General features: G+C 39.7%; 1 protein-coding gene across 2 annotated transcripts in view; it reads left to right on the top strand.

Annotated features, from left to right (window-relative positions):
- The window catches only part of grhl3 (grainyhead-like transcription factor 3), a 104,060-nt gene that overhangs the window by 34,338 nt on the left and 44,392 nt on the right, over positions 1–25,330 (top strand). Inside the window, exon 1 of one of the 2 annotated variants that reach the window (XM_028818588.2) lies at positions 22,247–22,404. The exons of the other annotated variant lie outside the window; for it this stretch is intronic. Coding sequence (XP_028674421.2) covers positions 22,388–22,404 — 17 coding nt within the window. The 5' untranslated portion in view covers positions 22,247–22,387. Of the gene's footprint in view, positions 1–22,246; positions 22,405–25,330 lie in introns of those variants that run through there. 2 annotated transcript variants of the gene reach the window in all.

Here is a 25,330-nt window from a genome sequence, read left to right on the forward strand (position 1 = left end):
GATGAGGAGGGAAAAATGTCAGTGACCTCCACCTGTTAAACCATTCCTGTTTTGGAGGTCGTCTCATTGTTGCCCCTCTAGTGCACCTGTTGCTAATTTTATTAACACCAAAGCAGCTGAAACTGATTAACAACCCTCTCTGTTACTTAACTGACCGATCAATAGCCCAGAAGTTTCATTGACTTGATGCTATACTCTGATTAAAAAGTGTTCCTTTCATTTTTTGAGCAGTTTATATACAGGATGCCTGGTATCATAGGAATAAAATAAAAATGGCAATTCAAGCAGGTAAGTTTACAGAAAATTTTAAGCATTTTTCCTGATCATCAATGTAGATGAAATACTCAGTCAGTAAGAACAAATTGAATGAGGACAGGAGGAATGGTGTTACATCAATAACATTAATTTATACAGCACATTTTCATACATCCCTGTGGTTCAAAGTGCTTTACAAGGTAACAAAGAGAAAGTTACAAGAAAATAAAAACAAGATTAGGAAATAAAATTAAAGAATAAGCAACAAAGAAGAAAAAACCATAAATATCAAATAGAAGTCTGACATCCTTATATACAGTGTGTGACAGATGGCCGGGATGCCCCTTTACCACATATACCAGGGGGACAAGGGTGGGAAACCCAGTATCTCCCCCTGGACGCTAGATGGCAGCCTCCCTGGGTTGGAGCAGTGCCTTGAACTCCCCCAGGGCTTCATGGGGGTTGAAGTTCTGTGCAGCACTGTTGGGTTCCGCAGGTGCCACCAGGGGGTGCTGCAGCAGGAGCTGCTGGCCCCTTTTGGGCACTGGTCTCGCCACACCCAGAAGTGCAGCCGGATGTCAGCAATCAAGCACCTGGAGCACTTCCGGGTACTCAATAAAGGGAGCCAGCGACGACCACTCAGCGGCCGGAGTCGGGTGGAAAGAGGACAAGCTTGCTGAAGAGTGGTGATGGGAGAGAAAAGAAAAGTGCAGTTTAGTTTGTGAGTGCTGTGCTTGGGACTGTGTTGTGGCTGGAGGGATTATGGGGAAGACGTGCCCTCCAGCTGAAGAAAAATAAGTATTTGTTTTATTTTACCCGTGCCTCCCGTGTGAATCTGTGTCGGGTCGGGCACAATATAGTGCCTTTCTTACAAGTGTCATGATGTAAGTCTGTAAAGATGAGTCTGGTGATAAGGTCACATAGCTGGGAGGACAGAAAAACTCTGGAGAAAAAAAAACATTCTGCAGGGGTTCCAAGGCCAATAGACCACCCAGTCCCCACCGGGCATTCCACCTAACATAAATGTTCTTAAGTCATTCCTCTGTGTTTCCAGGCTTCACATGAGAGGATTTGATGAAGTCGGTCTCGTGGACATCTGGGGCACCAGCCTTCATTCCATCATCACAGGGGGCTGCATGGTGCCTTGATCAGGTGGTTACATGTGTCAGTTATGTGTTGTCAGAAATTTCCAACACTCTTGAGTTTTCTCCATTGAGACCAGTGAAGCCAGAAAAAAATAATCTATTGGTTTGAAATCAATATATAAAAGTGGGCAGTGAATATATAAATATAATCCATATATAAAAGTGGGCAGTCAATATATAAATATAATCCATATATAAAAGAGGGCAGTCCAGGGAAGATGGTGACTCATTTTGGAACTCGCCAGGTGGAGCTCCTGCTGATGAAACCCTTTTTTGCTTTGTTTGTTTCTTTGGCTAGAAGCCCTCATTTTAATGGAGTAGAGCTAACTATTTTTCCTGGCTCCTTCACATTCTGTCCACCGTTCACACATACCCTGTGACTCATTATTTATTTATACATGTTATGATATTGAGGAGTTTTGTGGTTTATTTTTTAGTTGCATTCATAACAGACTTATGATTAGTATTATTTTGAATAGACTTCTTATTATTTTGTTACGAATTTTGGCTGCCATTTTATGTTTCTCTGTTGTTTACTTTTATATATATGTAAATGTTAATGCTCTACGGTGGATCTTTAATAGCTTGTGAGACTTAAAAAAGATTGTCATTTATGTTTCAGTTTAGAATCAACTTTGTCACAGATGGTTTTCTAAAATTTCTTAGGAAAAACAACTTTAGGCAAAAAGGAGACATGAGATACAACTCAGGAAAATAGAGACAAAATTGGGAATTTGGTTTGTTTTTATCTCTTTCAAGACTTCTTATTTTTTACTTTTTGGTCTGATGCCTTTACACAAGGTGATTTATAACATTTCAGATAGGATTAGTTACATTTCTTGTGTTTTTCTAATTGAAGCACAGTCAGAGGAATTGACTTGCTGATGGTCACACAGTGCCAGTAGCAGGATTTGAAACCACAGCCTCAGGGTTTGATGCACCTGTTCACATCGTGCTCTGCTAATAGCTGTAAGTCATCCGTCCATTTTTCCCATTTCTGAATGTGTTTGACTTCCCCTTCTTCATCCCACCCATGTTTATCTTTGCACAAGTCTCTTAGAATGAGCTTTGCTGGGAGTGTAGCTGGAGCAAGAAATCCGAGGGGGTCATAAACTGAGCTAACAACAGACAATGTACCACACCTTGTAATGGGCTTGTTTTGTAACTGAAGTCTTAACCGCTATGCCACACTGCCTGCCGTTACTTCCAGAATGAGTATGATCTAACAGGAGCACAGCAAAAAGAAAATTAGAGCAAGTAATAGAATTACTTATTACCACAAATGACTGTCCATATATTACACCATGTATTAATGAGTACGCAATGCAAATACTTTCTAACTGCCAAAAAATGTCAAGACACTACTTGGAAGAGGCTGAGTTAAGTTCCTCACAAAAAACAAAAATCTATCCATGCCCAGTAAGTACAGTCATGGACAAAAGTTTTGACACAAATATTAATTTTCACATTTGCTGCCTCAGTTTTTATGATGGTAATTTCCATATGCTCCAGAATGTTATGAGGAGTGATCAGATGAATTGCAATTAATTTCAAAGTCCCTCTTTGCCATGAAAATGAACTTCATCCCAAAAAACCCAGTTCCACTGCAGTTGTGAAGAAGGCTTCAGGGTGTCCAAGAAAGTCCAGTAAGCTCCAGGACCGTCTCCTAAAGTTGATTCATGGCTCGGGATCAGAGCACCACCAGTGCAGAGCTTGCTCAGGAACTACACGTACAGTGAGGCAAAGACTTTTGGAGGATGGCCTGGTGTCAAGAAGGGCAGAAAAGAAGCCACTTCTCTCCAGGAAGAACATCAGGGACAGACTGATATTCTGCAAAAGGTACAGGGGATTGGACTGCTGAGGACTGGGGTAAAGTCATTTTCTCTGATGAATCCCCTTTTCCGATTGTTTGGGGCATCCGGAAAAAAAAGAAGAAAAGGTGAGTGCTACCATCAGTTCTGTGTCATGGCAACAGTAAAGCATCCTGAGACCATTCTTGTGTGGGGTTGCTTCTCAGCCAAGGCAGTGGGCTCACTCGCAATTTTTCCTAAGAGAACAGGCATGAATAAAGAATGGGACCAAAACATCCTCCAAGAGCAACTTCTCCCAACCATCCAAGAACATTTTGGTGATGAACAATGACTTTTCCAGCATGATGGAGTGCTGTGCCATAAGGCAAAAGTGATAACTAAGTGGCACGGGGAACAAAACATCAAAATTTTAGGTCCATGGCCAGGAAACTCCCCAGACCTTAATCCCATTGAGAATTTGTGGTCAATCTTCAAGAGGCTGGTGGACAAACAAAAACCTGCAAATTCTGACAAACTCCAAGCCTTGATTATGAAGGAATGGGCGGCCATCAGTCAGGATTTGGCCCAGAAGTTGATTGACAACATGCCGGGGTGAATTCAGAGGTCTTGAAAAAGAAGGGCAACCCTGCAAATATTGATTCTTTGTATAAACTTGATGTAATTGTCAATAAATGCCTTTGAAATTTATGAAATGCTTGTGATTAATAGTTCAGTATACCATAGAAGCATCTGATAAAAAGATCTAAAAACACTGAAGCAGCAAATTTTGTGAAAACCAATACTTGTGTCATTCTCAAAACGTTTGGCCACGACTGTAGAGCAGGTTTAGACAAAAAGGAGACATGAGATACAATTGAGGAAAATGGAGACAAAATTGGGAATTTGGTTTGAAGAAGCAGAGTATATTTTGTAGACCATATTCTAGATTTGTTTTAATCTCTTCCAGGACTTCATATTTTGAATTTATTGGACTGGGGCCTTCACACAAGGTGATTTACAACATTTCAGATATGATTAGTTACATTTCTTGTATTTTTCCAATTGGAACACAGTCAGATGAAGTGACTTGCTGATGGTCACACAGTGTCAGTTAGCAGGGTTTGAACCCACAACCTCAGGGCTTGACAACTAAAGTCTTTAATCGCTATGTCACACTGCCTGCCATTCCTTCCAGAATGAGTATGATCTAACTGGAGCACAGCAATCAGAAAATTAGAGCAAACAGAATTATTCAGAAACAAGGAATACAGTTTTAAAAGCATAGAATAGTGTTTTATTACCACAAACAACTGTCCATATATTACACCATGTATTACTGAGCACACAATGCAAATACTTTCAAACTGCCAAAAAAACGTCAAGACACTACTTGGAAAATCTGAGCCCATCGTGTGACTTTACTGAGATCTCTGCTGAAACTCAAGTGGAGACACTTGTAAAAAATCTGAGGAGCATAAGACAAAGAATGATGTCTCCCTTTTATTTCTTTCTGATCTCATTGTTGTCTATTAAGGAGATCTCTTTTTTGATTTTTCATTTTCATGGGTTGGCCTCTACTGCTGTCCTGTGCATATTATCCTGTTTTCTTGCCCTCACATACAATAACACTGGTGTAAGTCATTATGTCAATTCCAGGAAGTATATCAGATGGTGGCACTTTTTCTGGTGTCCATGACTACAGATTCTTCTTTAAAAGGTGCTAGAAGGAGGGTTAAAAAGAATGATTCAGAACAAAAGACTTTGGTTTGTTATTTCAACTTCAGGTTTTCACTAACGTTTTAGGTTTGTTACTATTGGTTTCATTTTGATCTTTGGTAGTTTTTACATTTTTTTTTTTTTTTTGTCCCCAACTGCAAATAATGTCTCTTCCATTTCCTGGTTATTTATAAAGTATATTTCTCTCTGTTTTTTCCATCCTTACCAGAACAATATAGTAAAAGCTGGACCTCTAACAATAGGTTTGTTACCTTCATAAAGGACAAGGAGGTGGGACTCAGAAGAATACTGGGGAGAACAACCAGTTTGGCACTACCCAGTCACAATTTATAGTATGGGGAAAGCCCTGGCGCCACTAGGCAGAGTACCACAGGAGCACTAACAGATCTTTGAATGGTGGCCAGTTAACCCAGAAGTGATTAGGAACTAATACCCAGAAGTGTTCCTGAAACTGAAGGCTTAAAAGACCTTTCCTAAGGGTACCCTGTGAGCTTGGAGTTGGAATTTGCCTGGTGATGTGGGCTCCATTGGTTGAAGCTTGGAATGAAGGCCAGAGGTGTGGAGAGTGACATGCGTAAAACTGTAAGGTGAACAGAGCAAAGGGACAGTGGGCAAGTGGACCAGTCACCCCATTAACTATCGGATATCCCCTGTGTGTGTTTGGGGCTTGGGGTGTCAGGCCCGAAACCTTTGGTCTTTTACTTTCCTTGCTTTTATGGTTCACTTGTTGCATTTTAAGTTTCATTTCTTTGAATACTTTGATTGTTCTGGTCATCATTTGGGTTTGGCGATGGCTAAGTAGTGCCCCACCTTCAATAATCAGTGCTAAGCTTGTCCTCCAGTTGCTTGGTAATCATTGTGCAGTGACATGTAATATATGTGGTTCATAAAGCAGAATTGCTGCTGGTTGAAGATGCAGCATTGAAGATGCAGAGTGGGATTTCATGCTCATGCCAGAAGCAGGGGGAGCAAATTGGAGAGATTTTGCTTCCTTTACCCTTCCCTGTATTTACTGTGGGAAGTCAAAATCAGATGGGGGAAAACTCATGGATGTCTGTTTGGGGAGAAATATGATTTGAAAGGTGCATTTGTGGGAAATGTGGTGTATTTGGATTAGCACACCACACCCCTAGTTGCTCAAAGGAATGCCTCATTTACATTCTGCCAGCTCAATTAAAAGTCAGGTCCACCTTGCAAGGAGACCCTCCTCCCCCACTTTTTAAAGGGCGAGGACAGGCACACCCATTTTCTAAAGAGGAGTACACGGTTGTGTGTCTAAGGGGAATTCCCCACAATCATCTCTCCCAAAGGGAAATTAGAAAAGGGGTTGAGGTGTGAAGGGGTAAAGGTCTGAACAAATAGAGATTCTAAGTGTGCCATAAAGGGGTAAAGGATAATCCACCTGGAAACCCTGACAGACAGACACCACCTTTGTGGTCTAACCCTTGGCTCTATGGACCCGACCACACTTACCATGCTGTCAACCAAAACTGCCAAAGCACTGTTGGCCATGTGCCACCATCATGATTGGCAGCTGTGGTGCTACCTTTTGACGCCATCAGTTGTGCCCATTCTGTGCCAGTTTTACACTTGTAGGAGCTGTCAGGCAGTTCACTCAGGACTTGAACTTGTGGTCCAAGGATTAATAATCAATCTGCACCTTTTGGAAGACAGACCTGGGTTTTATTTGATTAACTGCTCAAAAAAATTAAAAGAACACTTTTTAATCAGAGTATAGCATTAACTCAATGAAAGACAGGGCCATAGAAGGTCCTTAACCCATCAGCAGGACCAGTAAGAAGGGCAAGGAGGAACAGTATGAGAACTTCCAGAGCTCTACAAAATGACCTTCAGCAGGCCACTGGTGTGAATGTCTCTGACCAGACAAACAGAAACAGACTTCATGAGGGTGGCCTGAGGGCCCAACACCCTCTAGTGGGCCCTGCGCTCACTACCTGGCACCGTGGAGCTTGATTGGCATTAGCCATAGAATACCAGAATTGATAGGTCTACCACTGGCACCCTGTGGTTTTCACAGATGAGAGCAGGTTCACCCTGAGCACGTGTGACAGACATGAAAGGGCCTGGAGGAGCTGTAGAGAGCGTTATGCTGCCTGTAACATCGTTCCGCATGACCGGTTTGGTGGTGGGTCAGTGATGGTCTGGGGTGTATATCCATGGAGGGACGCACAGACGTCCGCCGGCTAGACAACAGCACCTTGACTGCCATTAGGTATCGGGATGAAGTCCTTGGACCTATTGTCAGACCCTATGCTGGTGTAGTGGGTCCTAGGCTCCTCCTGGTGCACGACAATGCCCTCCTCCTGTGGCGAGAGTATGTAGGCAGTTCCTGGAGGATGAAGGAATTGATACCATTGACTGGCCCCCACACTCGCCTGACCTAAATCCATTAGAACACCTCTAGGGCATTATGTTTCGGTCCATCCAACGCCTGATCCAGATCTGGGAGGAGATCCCCCAGGACACCATCCGTCATCTCATTAGGAGCATGCCCCCTCTCAGGCATGCATACAAGCACATGGGGGCCATTGTCCTCACAGGTGGCTCAGTGGTAGTGCTGCTGCTTTGCAGTAAGGAGACTGTGGAAGATTGTGGGTTTGCTTCCCAGTTCCTCCCTGTGTGGATAGCACTTTGAGTACTGAGAACAGCGCTATATAAATGTAATGAATTATTATGATTATTATTATACAAACCACTGAGTATGATTTTGAGTTGCTGCAATGAAATTTCAGCAAAATGGACAAGCCTGCAGCATCATTTTTTCACTTTGATTTTTGGGGTGTCTTTGAATTCAACTCCTCTGTAGGTTGATAATTTTCATTTCCATCAAACGATGTGGCATCCTTTTGTTCCTAACACATTACACAGTCCATATCAGAATAAATATCCAGCAGGACTTTTTTTCCCATTGAAATCTGATGTGTTTTCAAAGTGTTCCTGTAATTTTTTTGAGCAGTGTATTTTACAGTTCCAGCACTAGCTTTTATCTCTTACCAGTGTTCAGTCATGTATATAAAAGTTTCTGAAAACTCTTTAGCACACTTTATTATATTATTTGAAGGCATTATTTGAAAATATGAGGAATTCAATGACTTCTAGTCAATTAATAAAAAAGGTTTTGGTGTTGAATGTTTGTATATTTAAATGGTGCTTCTGTCACATTGCTTTTCTTACTCTGTGTGGCGGCTGGCTGGAACCCTTACCTGCCCAGGATGCCCTGAGTATGGAATGACTGTGGGAGAGTGTATTTTTAAAACCGTTTCTCCCCTGGACCAACAGGGCAGCCCTCTTGGTTTCCAGTGGGGCCACTGCCAGGGGGTGCATGGACATTTTCAGGACTCTATTTGGCCGCATTTCCGCCACACACAGAAGTACGGCCAGAAAAAACTCATTGGGCACCTGGAGTCCTTCCGAGTGCCCTATAAAAAAGGGCTGGCTGACAGAAGTCAATGGGCAGAGTCAGGAGGAAGAGGACAGAGGAGGAGTGGAGGCAGAGGGACTGGTGGCAAAAAAGGGACTGTGTTGTGCTCTGTGCCTTGTGTACTGTGTGCTGAACTGTGTTAATAATCTGTGTGCTATGTGTGCCAAAGTCGTATTGTGCCTGTCTGTTTCAGGGTAAGGGAGGCTGTATGCGTCCTGGGCTTCACGTCTGGTATAATCTTATATACTGTATATACCCAAAAAGAACACCAGAGCCACTAAGAAGAAGCTGGGTAGTGCTCCTCATGCAAATCCAGTAAGCAGAGCAGCAGCCAGCATGCTGGTGTTTGTTTTGCTTTTCAGCTTCAGGAACATTCAGGCTGGTTTGGAGGATTATGGAAGGGGGGGGGGGGGGGGGCACAGGAAGGAGCTTATCTTTACCCCTTACATCTTGCCTGAAGATGGGGCCTGAATTGCCTCAAAACCTTGCATATTGTAAACTTTTAGTTTGCCAATAAAAGGTGTCATTTTGCTTGACTTCTCACCCCTTGCATGAAATTCTAGAGCAAACAGCTTCAGTTCCTTATCAACAGGGACATACACAGTAAATCCTTTATTACTGATTTAATAATAGTGATTCGAAATTGTGAACTTTTTTCCCTAAGTTTTCTTAAATTTGTTGTTTCCAGTTGTGTCCCTAAGATTTATATAAACACATACATGAATGTTTATAATCACCATGCAAGGCATATAGGAAATAACTGACACCAATGTGCCACACTCAGGCTCAACAGAAATCTGAATATGAAGCGGAGGTGGACAGATCAAGACTCCCATCATCTATGTAAGCTTCTCTTTTAGGTTTTTGGTAACAGAAGAGGTGTTTTAAAATGAATCACTGATCGTAAGCTTGTTTGTAAAACATGACTTCCTGAAGAATAGGGGAGATTACCCAAGGCCCAAACGCTGCCTATTGTTTTACCTGCAGAGCTTGCAATAACAGTATCCAAGCGATGTTCTTGGAGACCCTAGTGTAACCACAGCTCCTCAGCTGCCATGGAGATCAAACGTGAAATTATTGTTTGTCAGGAGTACAATGCGCTCTCACTCTGTGGGACTATTAAATTCATCTTGGAGTTGTTTGGTGGTGAAGCCTATTAGCCTAAAAGTTCACTTTGTACTGTATTATTTTACATGAAGGCTGACCTCACCAGATTATCTTGTACTTTCCTTGATTTATGGTCCTTTTGTGAAAGCTGCTTTGATACCACCCTAATTGCAAAATCTAAAGAAGCCAATATCTAAGTATATATTATTATCTGAAAATATGGAGCATTATTCTCCTAAAACGGAGTACAATGAAACAGAGAAGTCTCCCATTCATTTCTGATCCTGCCTTTTTCATTATGGGATTACAGTGAGGCAAAGTCTGGTAGCATTACACACAAGGCAGGAGTCGGCCCCAGATGAGATGCCAGGATTTTGCAGAGCTTCTCATGCACTTAGACTTGCTCATTCTGGAGCAGCTCAGAGTCATCAGTTTTCATTCAAGAAAGGCTGCTTCGGGATGTGGAAAAAAAACCATGCTGGCCATTGACAAACTGCTCCCAGTGAGAGTAATGGGAGCTGAACCCTGGTGTTGGGAGTGGAAAGACATTTGTGCTAACTTCTGAGCCATCATTCTGCCAACAGAAACAAAGCCTAAGAGTCTGTCTATCCACTGAAATTGATTAATCCAACGTAAGGGTCTGCAGGAGCTGGAGCAAGGCATGAACCAACTCTGGACAGCACAATACAGTTTTACTGTTCTAACATTATACAAAAGTTCATTAAAGAAATAAAACATTGAGTTATAACATATAACATTCTTAGTTGCATGGATAAGAGTATATTCTCACATTCCTGGGTGCAAGATAGATAGATAATGAAAGGCACTATATGATAGATAGATAGATAGATAGATAGATAGATAGATGATGAAAGGCGCTATATGTATGATAGATAGATAAATAGATCTCTTTGGCCCCAGAGGGAAATATGGCTTTTTACAGAGACTTTTTAAATGCATAAATAAATTCCTAAACAGATAGATAAATAAATATACACATCCACACTATGATCTGAACACATACCAGAATGACTAAAAAACACGAAAATTTAATAAGTAAGGTATCATTTGACTTTGCGGTCACAATCCAAGTGTTTCATATTGCTGTTGATATAAAGGAGCCCCCTTAGTGTTTCTTGACACACTTCAGCTGAATGATTCAATTCCTGACAGTCCTCAGTGTTAAGTGTGTCACAGAGAGAATGTGCAGCATTGTTCATAATGGCACTCAGTTTTGTTTTAATTCTCCTTTGCCACGACCACCAGGATGTTCAGAGTGTGTTGCATAACTGAGCTTACACTTTAAATTAGCTTGTTGATTTAGTGGGCTTTTCTTGAAATGATGTTACCAGCCCAGCACACCACAGTGTAGAAAATCGCACTGGCCATCACAGAGTTGTAGAAGATGTAAAAGATATCACTTCTCACATTAAAGGAACACAGTCTCCTAAGGAATAGAAGTCTGCCCTACCCTTTCATATATAGTTCCTCTGTGTTCTGAGACATTTACATTTACATTTACATCATTTAGCAGACGCTCTTATCCAGAGCGACTTACAACAGTGTTTGTTAGTTTTTTTTTGTTTTTTTTTTCGCATACCCCTTGGGGTCAGAGCGCAGGGTACAGCGCCCCCTGGTGCAATTACAGGTTAAGGGCCTTGCTCAAGGGCCCAGCAGAGTAGGATCTCTTTTGGCACTGACGGGGATTCGAACTGGCAACCTTCGGGATACCAGCGCAGACCAGTCCAACCTGTCATTAATGTGGACCCCCCATATACGTGTAAGAGTAGACCATCTCTACATCCACTCACTGAATAGTGACTGGACATAGAGGCTTTTTAGTGCCAGTTCCCTGGTTTTGCTGTTGTTAAGATGCAGACAATTCTCACAAAACAAATGTCCCTTTATCAATACACCTCATAAATGCAGAATCATCTGAGAATTTCTGTCAGTGACATGACCTGGTGTTATATTTATAGTCTGAGTTGTACAGAGTGAAGAGAAAAGGAAATGGGACTGTTCCCTCTGGTGCTCCAGTCTTGCCCACATCCACATAAGAAAGACGGACCTTGAGTCTCACAAACTGTGATCTGCCCGAGAGATAGTCCATTATCCAGGACACCATAGACTCATCCACCTGCAGGATGGCTGGATGGCATTAAAGGCACCGGAGAACTCAGAAAACATAATCGTCACAGTGCTGCCAGCTTTGTCCAGGTGAGACTAAGCGTTGTGGAGCAGACAGATAATTGCATCCTCCAATCGAACTGCAGTGGGTCCAGGTGTCTGCCACAAGATGACTCACATAGTCCAGGACCAGCCTCTCAAAGGTCTTCATTATGTGAGACGTGAGTGCCACTGGTCTGTAGTCATTAGGTGAAGAGCCACCTGCCTTCTATGGAACAGGGACACACACATACAGAGTGGGTCAGCCTAATCTGTATGTCTTTGGTGATTTGGGATGTAGACTGGAGTACGTGGAGAAAACCCCACACAGACACAGGAGAAGTGTACAAAGGTCCACACAGGCAGTGGCCAGGCTACAACTGAAACCCAGTCTCCTGGAACTCTGAGACTACAGCAGGGATGTCAAACTCAGGTCCTGGGGAGCCATAAGGCCTGCAGATTTACATTTCAGCCACTTTCTCCGTAATGAACTATTTACTAATAATAATAGAACAGCATATGCTGTTGCCTTGATGTTAATTTGCTTCCATTTTAATTGCTCCATTTCTTCTTTACTGAGCAGCCAAACAATAATGCGATGACCAGCTAACTTGGGTCTTACTTGCAGCTGTGTATTTTCATACAGTACAGTATGTGTCTCAATAAAATATATGAAAAGAAAAAAAAAATGAAGGTCTGAGAAATTCCGATCCACAAAACATTTAAATGATGATCTCAGAAAAAAAGAAAATCCATTTTAAAAATGACTGCTGTGGCAGAATGAGAATACTAATGAGCCGTAGAATGAAATAATGGGCTTCATTAACAGCTAAATGGGAAATTGGTTGGTGTGAAAATGGTGGCCCTCAACTCTGTTTGCGACCCCTGTGTGTTAGCTGATCATCTGTTGGCTTGCTTTGTATCTCTTTATTGTTTGGCTGTACGATGAGAAAAAAAAACAATTAAGCAAGTCAATTCTAATTAAGGCATATGCATTATGTTAAATAAACAGCAGTGACTCATTACTAATTAAGAAAGTGGCTAAAATGAAAGCCCGCAACCTCTGAGGCCCTCCTGGATCTGATTTTGACACCCCTGGTCTACCATATTAATATGAGACCTGATACTGAAATGACATATTATGTAATAAAAAATTTAGTAATTAAATCAGAGTAAGGACTGTCTAGATTTTATTCTTATAGATAAATACTGTATGTTAAATTCTGCCACACTGAAACTGGTTTAAAATGTAAGCATTATTCTTAACATGCCCTCCATGTATCTATCTATCTATCTATCTATCTATCTATAAACATATGTTTTGAGCTGTTAAACACATGCTGATATGTCACTTCAAATCATTAAACATAAAGAAAACAGACACTGGATGGATTTACAGAGCCATCATGTTTTTTTTCCTCAAAACCAAAATACTGCAGGCACCTTTAACGTTTACTAAACACGATCAGGACCATAAATGCATTCTTAAACTTACAGCATGTTAATGATAGGTGAAAGACATTAAGTTTTATGTAAACCAGGAGAGATGGAAAATTATGTTGTAGTCCTATAAAATAAACTAATAGGAGGGCACTTTAGACAAATGGAAATAACAGCTTTGCCCTGAAGATATATTTTTAAGTACTAACTGTCATTATTTCTATAGAGCATTATATAACAAATATAAATAATATCTAGGGATGACTGTTTAAACATCTTCTTTCGGCCGCTCCCGTTAGGCGTTACCACAGCAGATCATCTTCTTCCATATCTTCCTGTCCTCTGCATCTTGTTCTGTTACACCCATCACCTGCATGTCCTCTCTCACTACATCCATAAGCCTTTGCTTAGGCCTTCCACTTTTCCTCTTCCCTGGCAGCTCTATCCTTAGCATACGTCTCCCAATATACTCAGCATCTCTCTTCTGCACATGTCCAAACCAACGCAATCTCGCCTCTCTGACTTTGTCTCCCAACCGTCCAACTTGAGCTGACCCTCTAATGTACTCATTTCTAATCCTATCCATCCTCATCACACCCAATGCAAATCTTAGCATCTTTAACTCTGCCACCTTCAGCTCTGTCTCCTGCTTTCTGGTCAGTGCCACCGTCTCCAACCCATATAACATAACTGGTCTCTCTACCATCCTGTAGACCTTCCCTTTCACTCTTGTTGATATCCGTCTGTCACAAATAACCCCTGTCACTCTTCTCCACCCATTCCACCCTGCCTGCACTCTCTTTTTCACCTCTCTTCCACAATCCCTATTACTCTGTACTGTTGATCACAAGTATTTAAACTCATCCACCTTCACCAACTCTACTCCTTGCATCCTCACCATTCCACTGACCTCCCTCTCATTTGCACACATGTATTCTGTCTTGTTCCTACTGACCTTCATTCCTCTCCTCTCTAGAGCATATCTCCACCTCTCCAGAGTCTCCTCAACCTGCTCCCTACTATCGCTACAGATCACAATGTCATCAGCAAACATCATAGTCCATGGGGACTCCTGTCTAATCTCGTCTGTCAACCTGCCATCACCATTGCAAATAAGAAAGGGCTCAGAGCCGATCCCTGATGTAATCCAACCTCCAATTTGAATGCATCCGTCACTCCTACCGCAGACCTCACCATGGTCACATTTCCCTCGTACATATCCTGTACAAGTCTTACGTACTTCTCTGCCACTCCCGACTTCCTCATACAATACCACAGCTCCTTTCGAGGCACCCTGTCATATGCTTTTTCCAGGTCCACAAAGATGCAATGCAGCTCCTTCTGGCCATTTCTAAACTTTTCCATCAACATTCTCAGAGCAAACATTGCATCTGTGGTTCTCTTTCTTGGCATGAAACTATTCATACTCGCTAATCATCACCTCACTTCTTAACCTAGCTTCCACTACTCTTTCCCATAACTTCATGCTGTGGCTCATCAATTTTATCCCCCTGTAGTTATTATGGTCCTGCATATCCCCCTTATTCTTAAATATCGGCACCAGTACACTTCTAAGGGTTCAATTTACTTCTTCGGACTAATATTCACAATTATGGTTAAATTAGGACATCATGGCCAAGACTAGAAAGCCCCACTCGCTTAGTGTGCTCAATTCACTCTGATACATTCTGTCCAACCTGGCAGATCACAGAGACATCGGTCGCCTGTGGACTGACTGTCACTCAGACTGAGGCTGATCACAAGTAGTCCAGATGAGTCAGTCCTAAAGATCTGTTCAGTTTGGTTGCACCTACTGGGTCAGTAGGAGGAGATCTGTAACTTATAGATATTCTCATTCAGATAGTGATATGTTTTAATACAGGTTTTGGCATTTGGTAGGTTATTAATAAGGCAAAATGGAATCTGAAACATTTTATCCTTGGTTTGCTAAAAGTGAAACTATGCAATAAGGTAAATGTAATTTTTGTTAACACACAAATGATTTGTGAAAGTGTTTCTAAAGGAGTCATTCACGAAAAGGTGACAAGTTTCTTAGTTTGTCTTCTTTACTGCATATGCTGAGCTGTTTAAGCACTATTATGCTAAAATAATAGCTATATAGTCTGATTTAACCTCTGACTGTATTATTATAGCCTTATTGTAAATCAAGTGAGGAGCAGCTTACCATTAACAATTTGTATGTAAATCATTGCCACTTAGAAAGCAGATTATGCCGTACTTCAATATAAGTCATCATACATTAGTGCCAATGTCCTCAATTAAGACCCAATAAAGGTAGACACTGGGAGATACTAGCATCATTTGTAATTAAGATAGTGGACTAAATAAACACATTGCCAGGTTGGAAATAAAACACTTAACCCACCATGGTCCTCCATGAACTGACTTGAGAAGACTAGTTTTAATACAATAGGGTAACAAACTTTCTCCATTATCATGGACAACATATATTCACACAATGGCTCTGTCTATTTATATTTGAAAAAGTATCAGACCTCTACTTTCTGCACACTTTTATTGTGGTGCAGATTTAATTTTAAATGGATACATTTGCCATTTTTGCTGGTCAGTCTACACTCAGTAACCCATAATAACAAACTGAAAACAAGCTTTTATTAAAATTTAAAAAGTGAAATCTCTCATTCATATACAGTTAGTATGCAGAAGCATAACTCTTTGACAGCAATTACAGCTTTGAGTCTTCATGGGTAAGTCTCTACAAGATTTGCACACATGGATGTGGGCAGCTTATCGCATTCTTTCCGGCAGATCCTCTCAGACTCTACTAGATTGGATGGGACATGCCTGTAAAGTGCCACCTTCAATTCTCTACAAAGATGCTCTATGGGACTTAGGTCTGGACTTTGCTGGGCCACTCAAGGATTTTCTCAAACTCATCCCAAAACCACTTTAACATGGTCTTGGCTGCACACTTCGGGGTGTTGTTGTGCTAAAAGGTGAAGTGCTGCCACAGTCTGAGGATGTGTGTGCTCTGAAGCAGGCTTTCTTCATTGATCTCTCTGTATATGGCTGAATTCATCTTTCCTCAATTCTGACCTGTCACTGAGAAGCACCCCCAAAGTATGAGGCTTTCATCATCCTGCTTCATTGCATGGATGGTACAAGGCAGGTGATGAGCAGTGTCTTGCCTTCTCTAGGTATTGTGCTTAAAGTTCTGCCCAAACAGTCCAGTTTTAGTCTCATCCAACCAGAGAATCTTTTATCTCCTGCTCTTGGAGTCCTTTAAATGTTATTTGGCAAACTCCATGCCTGCTGTCAAATGCTTTTTTTCTAAAAAAGTGACTTTTGTCCAGTCACCCTGCCATTATTGCTTGATTGATGGAGTGCTGCTGTGATAATCATCCTTCTGACAAGTTCTTCCATCTCAGTAGAGGACTTTTGAAGTTCTGCTAGATTGACTATTATTGTTCTTGGTCACCTCTCTGACCAAGACTATTCTTTCTTGGTTACTCAGTTTAGCCGGACAGCCATATTGGCTCAAAACTTATTTCATTTCACAATTGTGAGGCCCTCTACTTCTGCAAACATTCAGAGCATTAGAAATGGTTTTATACCCTTGCCATGATCTATTCCTCAATACAAATTTTATTATGACGCTCTACAGAGAGTTCTTTGGACTTCATGGCTTGTTCTTTTTCATGACATGCAGTGTGAATTGTGTGTGTGCTTTTCTAAACAGTTTTCAATCAATTCAGTTTGCCACAGGCAGACTCCACTCAAGTCCTAGACACATCTCAAGGAGATTTAAAGTCAACAGGAGACACCTGACCACAGTCTGGACCACCACAGCAAAAGGTCGGAATATGAACAAGAGATGTCAGGTTTCGATTTGTAAGAACTTTACAGACCTTTCTGAAAACTTGTTTTCACTTTGTCATTATGAGTTATTCAGTGTAAGACTGATGGGCAAAAATGGCAAATGTATACACTTTAAATACACAAATTAAATCTAACACAGTGTGCAGAAAGTGAAGGGGTCTGAATACTTTGTCAATCCATTGTATTTCAATCCACTATGCAGGTAATAAAATGTCATGCTGTTTGTGTTATATGCCAGTTGTGTGGTAGGTGAGTTAATGACTCTTATATATAAATATAGTGTATATATAAACAAGAGCATAATGTTTTGGCATTTCATAAAAGCAAGAATGGAAACTTCTGCACACATGCTGTAGTTTTATGATACACTATTATTAGTGTAATGATGCCCAATTATTAACTATGTAAGTGAAGAGATATCTGATATATAAAATGAGCACTGAACTTTGATTGCATAATGACTTCATTTACTTTAGGTAACGTTCATTCTGCCCTTAAATCTCTTATTGTAATGAGAGATCCTTTTAATTGGTATTGTATTCAATTTCTGGGATTTTCTTTTTTAATGAGAATAGTTTAAAGCTGATGGAAAGTAGATAGATGTAAATCTTTATTGTTACCAAATGGAAAGAAAAAAAAAGCTTTTTAGAAGCAATCCTGTTGAATGAACCCTTTTGATGTCCCAGTAAATTGTGAGCAGCACCTCCCAATTTAACCATTCTCCTGGCAGAAAGGGTGGGGTAGATGCCTTAGTTTCTCGGAAAATTGCTTGCTAAACCAAACTGACAGCCTCAGGGTCTAAGAGACGGTTAACATTAGAGTTCAAACACCTGTTGCAGTTCAGGTATACTTTTTAAGAGAGTGTGTGTGTGTGTGTGTGTGTGCGTGTGTGTGTGTGCGCGCGCGTGTGTGTTTGTTTGTGTGTCGTTATACACCCTAAAATTCCTTTGCCTCCTGGGGCTTTTTTAAGCGTATCCCAACAGATATCGTGTTTCTTCTTTTATTATCTCCAAGGCACAGCCAGGCAACCAAAGGAATTTAAAATCTCCTCAATTATTACAAATTAACTATGTTTGTGAATTGAATCTGTTTTTCTGTTTATGGATGCCTATCATGAAGGTATTAAGAAATATACATTTTTCTTTGGTTAAGGGGGGAAAATGAGCTATTTAGAGACGAGAGTAAAAATCCAACAATGAAAGCTGCTGATTTTGTCTGTGAAGAACCGTCACTCTTTCTTCCAACTCACACAGTTTGTTGGGCGTCTTCAGATTAACTGAATGTGCTTACGGCCTGCTGCATGCTGTGCCCAAGCAAACTTCAAGTCTTCAGTGATTCAAGACAGTCACGTGTTCCACTTATATACAGTTGCATTATATTATATTGTGCTATAATATAAAACCTAATAAAATTCTAATTTCAGAAATGTTTACTTTTTATAGCAGGTATGTCATTATTCTATTGATTGTAGTACCAGAAAATGGTAAATTAATGCATAATGACCTGTCAGTTATTTTTTAAAACATGAAATAATTGTTTCATGAAAATAAAGCAGTCAACAGTTTTCTGATTTCCCCTTCTCCGTTAGAGGATCATTAGAAGTTGGAGTTGATCCAAGCAGCATTGCATGACTGGAAGGAAGGAAAGATGGACATGTCACCAGCCCATCAGAGGGTGCACCTTTTCTAAATCTTCAGACTTTCAAATAATCTAACCAGCCCATCTTAGGGAGGGTGTTTGAGCACCCAGAGATAACAGGAGAAACATGACAGCTCCACACTGAGAGCGACCAGGCTGGAATTCAAACCTCGTGACATGAACATGTGAAGCAGCAGTGTTAAGCTATTGCTGAAATATTCAGCAATTTATATAATGATTCATAAATGGTTCTTTAATGGCCCTTTACTGGTTTGTGTGGTTCCTTGTAGAACTATTTGTTTGACAAAGAACCCTTGGGGGCTGTGAAGGGTTCCTTGCATGTGAAATTGGTTCTTTGGGCTTGGAAAATATTCCAAATCTATGGACAAAACAGAAATCTTTAATGTACACTCTTAAAAACAGTGGTTCTTTAAAGGCATTTTATGGTTCTTTACTGGGTTATATGGTTCCTCATAGAACTATTGCTTGACCAAGCACCCTTTCATTCTGGGATGGGTTCTTTGCATATGAACATTTTTTTTGTGCTTTGACAAACTTCCTAACATGTGGAATAAACTGAAATCTTTAATGTATTTTGGGCTTCCTACAGTAGCAGGACACCAACAGATTAAGAAAACCTGGACATAGTTCTTATTACTGGACATATGCAGCAAGACTCCTTTTAAAATTATGAGACATTGGTATTTCATAGATATGTTACCACCTATTCTTGGTTACTTACTGTATGATGCCTGTTATGGATTTAAATAAATAAATGTTCTTTCTGGAACCTTCATGTTGATAGATCTTTTAGGAGCCAGAAATGGTTCTCCTCTGAGGAACCACTCCTTCACCTTTATTTTTAAGAGTGTATGGTAGGCTAATCAAGCCTGTGTTATTGTCCTCTTAAAATCAGGAACCCATTGGTATTCTACAAATCTTTTGCCATTTATTCATTATTACTTATGCATTCTGTTACACATCTACATTAAAGGTTCTTTCTGGTATCTTCATGTGCAAGGTTCTTTTTCGAACCAAAAACATTTTAAGAACTGCTTTGGCACCTTTATTTTAAAGAGTGTACTTCAGAGTGTCTCTTAAATGTAAAACACTGTCTTTGTCTTATTTACATGGAGTTGTCCTTTATGAGAACATCCATCCATCCATTTTCCAACCCACTGAATCCGAACACAGGGTCACGGGGGTCTGCTGGAGCCAATCCCAGCCAACACAGGGCACAAGGCAGGAACCAATCCCGGGCAGGGTGCCAACCCACCGCAGGACACACACAAACACACCCACTAGGGCCAATTTAGAATCACCAATCCACCTAACCTGCATGTCTTTGGACTGTGGGAGGAAACCGGAGTGCCCGGAGGAAACCCACGCAGACACGGGGAGAACATGCAAACTCCACGTAGGGAGGACCCGGGAAGCGAACCCAGGTCTCCTAACTGTGAGGCAGCAGCGCTACCACTGCGCCACCGTGCCACCCTTTATGAGAACATGCATTCTGGTATTAAATTGAGCTCTTAGTGGCTGAATGTTTCCCACACTTTATAAAATATATTTTTACTTTAGGGTGGAATGGTGTTGCTTCCTCACAGGTCCAGAGGCCAATGCCTGAATTTGAATCTCTGTAGAATTTTGACATACTGTATTCTTACTGTTTCTGTGTCGGTTTTTCTTCCAGTAATGTGGTTGTGCCAGTATGAGTGTGCCCTGCATTTGACTGGCACCCCTGCCGGGACAGGCTACCACCTGGCATCTGATGCTGCTAGGGTAGACTTCTGTCCCTATGACGCTGAACTTAATTAGCAATTTGGAAAATTAATAGACTGAATTTAACCCTGTTACTGAATATAAAAATACAAGCCATGTCAGACTCATATGAGTCAGAGTGTGGGTGTGTGTTGGCCCTGGGCCCACTCCATCTGTGGGTAGATCCTGCCTTGTACCCAAAGCTGCCAGGATAGGCTCTGATCCCCTTTGACCCAGAATTGGATTAAGTGGGTTTGAGAGGGTAAGGTTATTTTGCACTACATTTTTCAGAATGGCTGAGAGTTAAAATTGCTTTTCTATCTTCACATTGCTTATTTTTATTTTAGACATGCAGCTGCAGTATCTTTGCAAGAATACAAATAGGAGTTCATATTTGTGGACTAGAAATAGCACATAAACTGCACAAAAGGTATGTGGAAATCAGAACGTCTTTCATCTCAATTCTGCGTGAGCCAGATGACATATTTTAAGTGAAAAAAAAAAACAAATGACATGTTGACGTGCAGATTTTGACATTATTGTTATCTTTTTTCCTATGGCATTTATAGTTTAGAGATGTAGTTAATGTGCCATAAAAAAATGATGACCAAAAAAATGTCATTCATGAAGAGAAGTTGAAATGACAATCAAAAACTGTAAGAAAAGAGCAGAGCAGTTGAAATAGAAATTTGATCAATGGCGTGTTTATGTTAGATAGTTTGAGGATTTGCTCCTTAGTAAAGCACACCACGTCAGCTTATGAAATGCTTTTTTGTTTCATTTTAAGTCAGGCATGTCTGAAGAAACCACACTATCAAAACAGAGTACGAAAAAATGTGAGTGAAGTATTGAGAGTGCAAAATGTCATGCAATATAAAAATTATTTGTTTCTACTTCATCATTTCTACTTTGTCAGAATTTGGTGATGCTGTTGCAGTTCGGTTTATTCTTATTAAGTGCTCTTCCACTAATAGACAGGCATGGCACAAAATCCACTGTTGGAGAAAAAGTAGAGTACAGTAGAATAAAACTACAAAGTGATATAAAATACACACAGATGTAATGTAAAACACATAAAAAATAAAACATGTGAATGGAAATACGTAAGTGTATTTATTTGTACCTTTCAGTACAGTTTTATAATGTGATAAACTAGCTGCAGATATGATTCATCAAAGTTAATTTCTAATGTACATGCAGCATCAGTCCATTGTTGATTAGATTTTGGGATAACTTAACTATTTGCACAGTGATGAGACTGGACATTTCTAAAATGTCTGGCCTACGGTCTCTAATAAGACATCTGTAAATATGGGATCACAGTGAATGCACGGTTGTTTACTTATAACTCATCTTGTACCAGTTCTCCGACAGGAAACACCCTGAAGAGAAATAAGCATGGTACAAAAATACTGAAATCATTAACACTAACAGCAGGCTGTGGTTTTGGTCGGTCAAGTTTAAACAATGAGGTATGTCTAATAACAACTTTCTTAGAGATTTTGCTATCAGTTAGTCTTCTTTTCTTCTGGTTTATCGTTCTATTTAATACAAATTAACAGTCTTATGATGATGCAGCCTTAAAGCACACACTTCAAAGAAATGCAGAGATCTTTATCTCCAGTTTCTTCTGCATCTGATGTAACTTTCATGTTAGTAGTCGATACACTTAGTTCCTTTTTTTCTCAACACAGTCTCAACTTGATCATTCCTTGGCTGATATCCTCCGTGACACAACCCGCAATTGTTCAGTGAGGATTGGCAGTCTTACACAGGAAGATTTAAATGTACTGCACCTGCCTTGTCATGAACCTGTCTGCAGGCACCTGTCCTGATCTGCGCACCAATCAGAGGCGGGTAGTAGGTGGGTGGAAGGGGGAGGGGGAGGGGGTGGCAATCTACCTGTCAGCAGAAATACCTCAACACCAAGCGGAGCATAAATCAAACATTTCACTCCGTAGGACATGCTTCCTTCACTCTGCTGAAAGCAAATCCTAGAAGCACAGGTTTTACTAATAAAGCAAGCAGGAACACTCTGAAGAAAAATGACTAAGGAGATGGAGTAAGTAGAGTGGTCATTCCTCATTAGCTTTGCAATGGTCAATATTAACTGCAAAACGTTTTTGTTTACGGTAATCACAAACTGGGGGCTTTAACGTGCTAGGCTGTTTATCTCTAGAGAAATCTAAGTTCTGGAATGTTTGAGCAAATGTCTGCTTGTTAAATCCTAGTGTTTTATTTTAAAAGAAATTTAAAAACACAATCTGTACTAATATTTTAATCTGTCATCTTTTCTCTTTCTGTTTAAACACTTTAAATTGTTGGTACAAAAGGATACAAATACGTTAAGTACAACCTGGACTGTTTTCATATATATGTTGAAAATTGCATTTAAAAGGAAATCTTTGCAGGCTTCTTAAGCATAAATTGTTTAGAATTCCAGCTTAATCGGCAAAAATTAATAATGGCATGGGACATGTTTGAAAGGAAAAATAGAATTCTATTCATTAAGGTGTGTTTATGCATTTATTGTAATATCGCTTCAGTAGACTCATTGTGTACTCACTCTTAGAATAAAAAAAAAAAGGCAGATATTTAGGTGAAATACAATATGTGAAGGGAATTGGTGTTTTTAGGATTTGCTTCAGTTTTGAAATTTTAGTGCTGGTGCATTCCAAGTAAACTGACATTTAGTGAAGATGTGTTATGCATAATTGGCTATCTACTTATCACAGTTTTTACTATTGTACTTCTTATGTGTTTTTTATTATTATTTTAGAAATATGTATCCATCCACTAATTTTTGGTGTTGAGTTTTGTCTTTAATATAATATAATATAATATAATATAATATAATATAATATAATATAATATAATATAATATAATATAATCATGGCCCTGAACTCAGAATAAAACTGCTCCATATCATTCTCCCAATGTGCAATATAGACCTTAAGTCAACAAGTGCAATTTGTATATTTTGTAAAGTACTTTTATTACTATTCGGTTTTTAACTCTTATGCCTCACTCTGAGTCGACTGCACCTTCAATTTCGTTGTTCCTTTGTAAAAGTGACAATGACAATAAAGATCTATCTATCTATCTATCTATCTATCTATCTATCTATCTATCTATCTATCTATCTATCTATCTATCTATCTATCTATCTATCTATCTATCTATCTAATATAATATAATATAATATAATATAATAAATTGAACTTTATAATACAATTCTCAGCAAACATGGAAAGACATCAATAAATGCAATAGTATATCTCTATAAAATTAAACAATTACTCAAGTGGAAAATAAACCTTTCATATGTAGTAATAATTTCTTACATATTTTTCTATGTGTGTATGCCTTCTGGCAAGAAATATAATTTGTATTTCAGAATTTTCTGCACACTTGTACCCTCTATCATGAAAAATAGTCCAGTCTATAATCTTTGTGTTTTTTCTAAAAAGGGAGCTAATAATAATTTGCTGGTCCGATTCCTCTTGTTGATGAGTAAATCTCAAAGGTTCCACAAACTCTTTCTTAGTTGCAATAAAGGGAAGTTTTGAAATGCTGAAAAACCATCCGATTTGTTTGTGCCTAAACAACTAGTGTTTTCCTCCAGTCCGCTCAGATGACAGCATGTGTCTGTTCTACGAGGAAGTGCTTGCCGTCTCTGGATTACCAGACGTATCAAGTCGCGTTCCGTCAAGTTAAAAGTTTAATTATAAACATTAATTTAAAACTCCATGTGCCAGCACCCTACCAACACAGAGTCCTTATCGCATTACTATTTTTTTATTCATTAAAATACTGCTTAACATCCAGTTGAAATTCATGACAGATGGAGTACATCAGTGTCAAAACAGTTTCGAAGAGTTATCTTCTTTCAACATTTGAATGAAAGCATTAATTTTGTCAACTTTACTAGAGTATTTTGTTAGAGTGCAGAGTTATTCAGTTATATTTAATACATAAATTAACCCTAACAGTATTTATACCATCACATTCTTTGTAGGCTGAGACTGCATTATAAGTCAAGATGTGATTTAACGTCTTCAGACATTCTTTATTGTAATTCACATGCACAGATATGATTATTCTTAAAGATGCATTTGCAATAATCAGACCCTTTACCAAAAAAAAAAAAAGTTCATTAAAACACTAACAATTAATTAAGTCTCTTCACTTTTTTTCTTTCTTACTCAACTGAAGAGTTTTTCCTTCAATATGCCTATTGGCTAAAACAGAGGCTTTTTAGAATAAAGGCACTTTGGCCGAGTTTCTCGGAGCTCCTAATTGATAGCACCATTGGCAACACTTTACCGAGGTGTGGTCACCGATGCTTCTGTTAAAGATCAGCAAATAGCCGGCAGCCGTGTGAGACCACTGTCATTGAAAAGGCTAATCAATGCTTAGACAATTTACCTGTGGGCGAGCAATAAATTCTGCAGACAGAAAGGCTGCGGGAAAAAAAAATATCCACATGCTTACTAACAGCTATATTTAATTTGAACAAAGCAGATCTTTAATCAGAAAGCAGGAGCAGCAGCTCTATAATCATGCAATAAAGAGGAATGGGAGTTTTTATTTTTCGGATTTTATAAATTTTCACATTTCACCTTTACTGAATAGTTTAAACCTTTGATGTTACATTGAACCCCACAATCCACTAAGGGAGGTTCAGGGTCCTAAAATGAACGGGTGTTTAAATGGAAAGTGATACAGTAGTCCAGAAGTGGACAGGTTCATTTTTGTCTTTAACTGTTACATAGTTGTCCAGTTCACCTCACATCATGAGGTGCCTTAATTCACTTTAATCACTTTTCCAATGTAATATAGAGATGATATTATGAAATTTTTTTTAGATGAATGCAGTAAAAATATTTGTATTTTGGGTAATTCTGCCTAAAACCTAGTTTGCTGTTTACCTTTTCCTTGTGGCTACTTATCACACACGTTGCAACTTTTAATTTGTAGTACTTTT

This window comes from Erpetoichthys calabaricus, chromosome 14 (assembly GCF_900747795.2).
Source record: "Erpetoichthys calabaricus chromosome 14, fErpCal1.3, whole genome shotgun sequence".
In the NCBI taxonomy this organism is placed as follows: domain Eukaryota; kingdom Metazoa; phylum Chordata; class Cladistia; order Polypteriformes; family Polypteridae; genus Erpetoichthys; species Erpetoichthys calabaricus.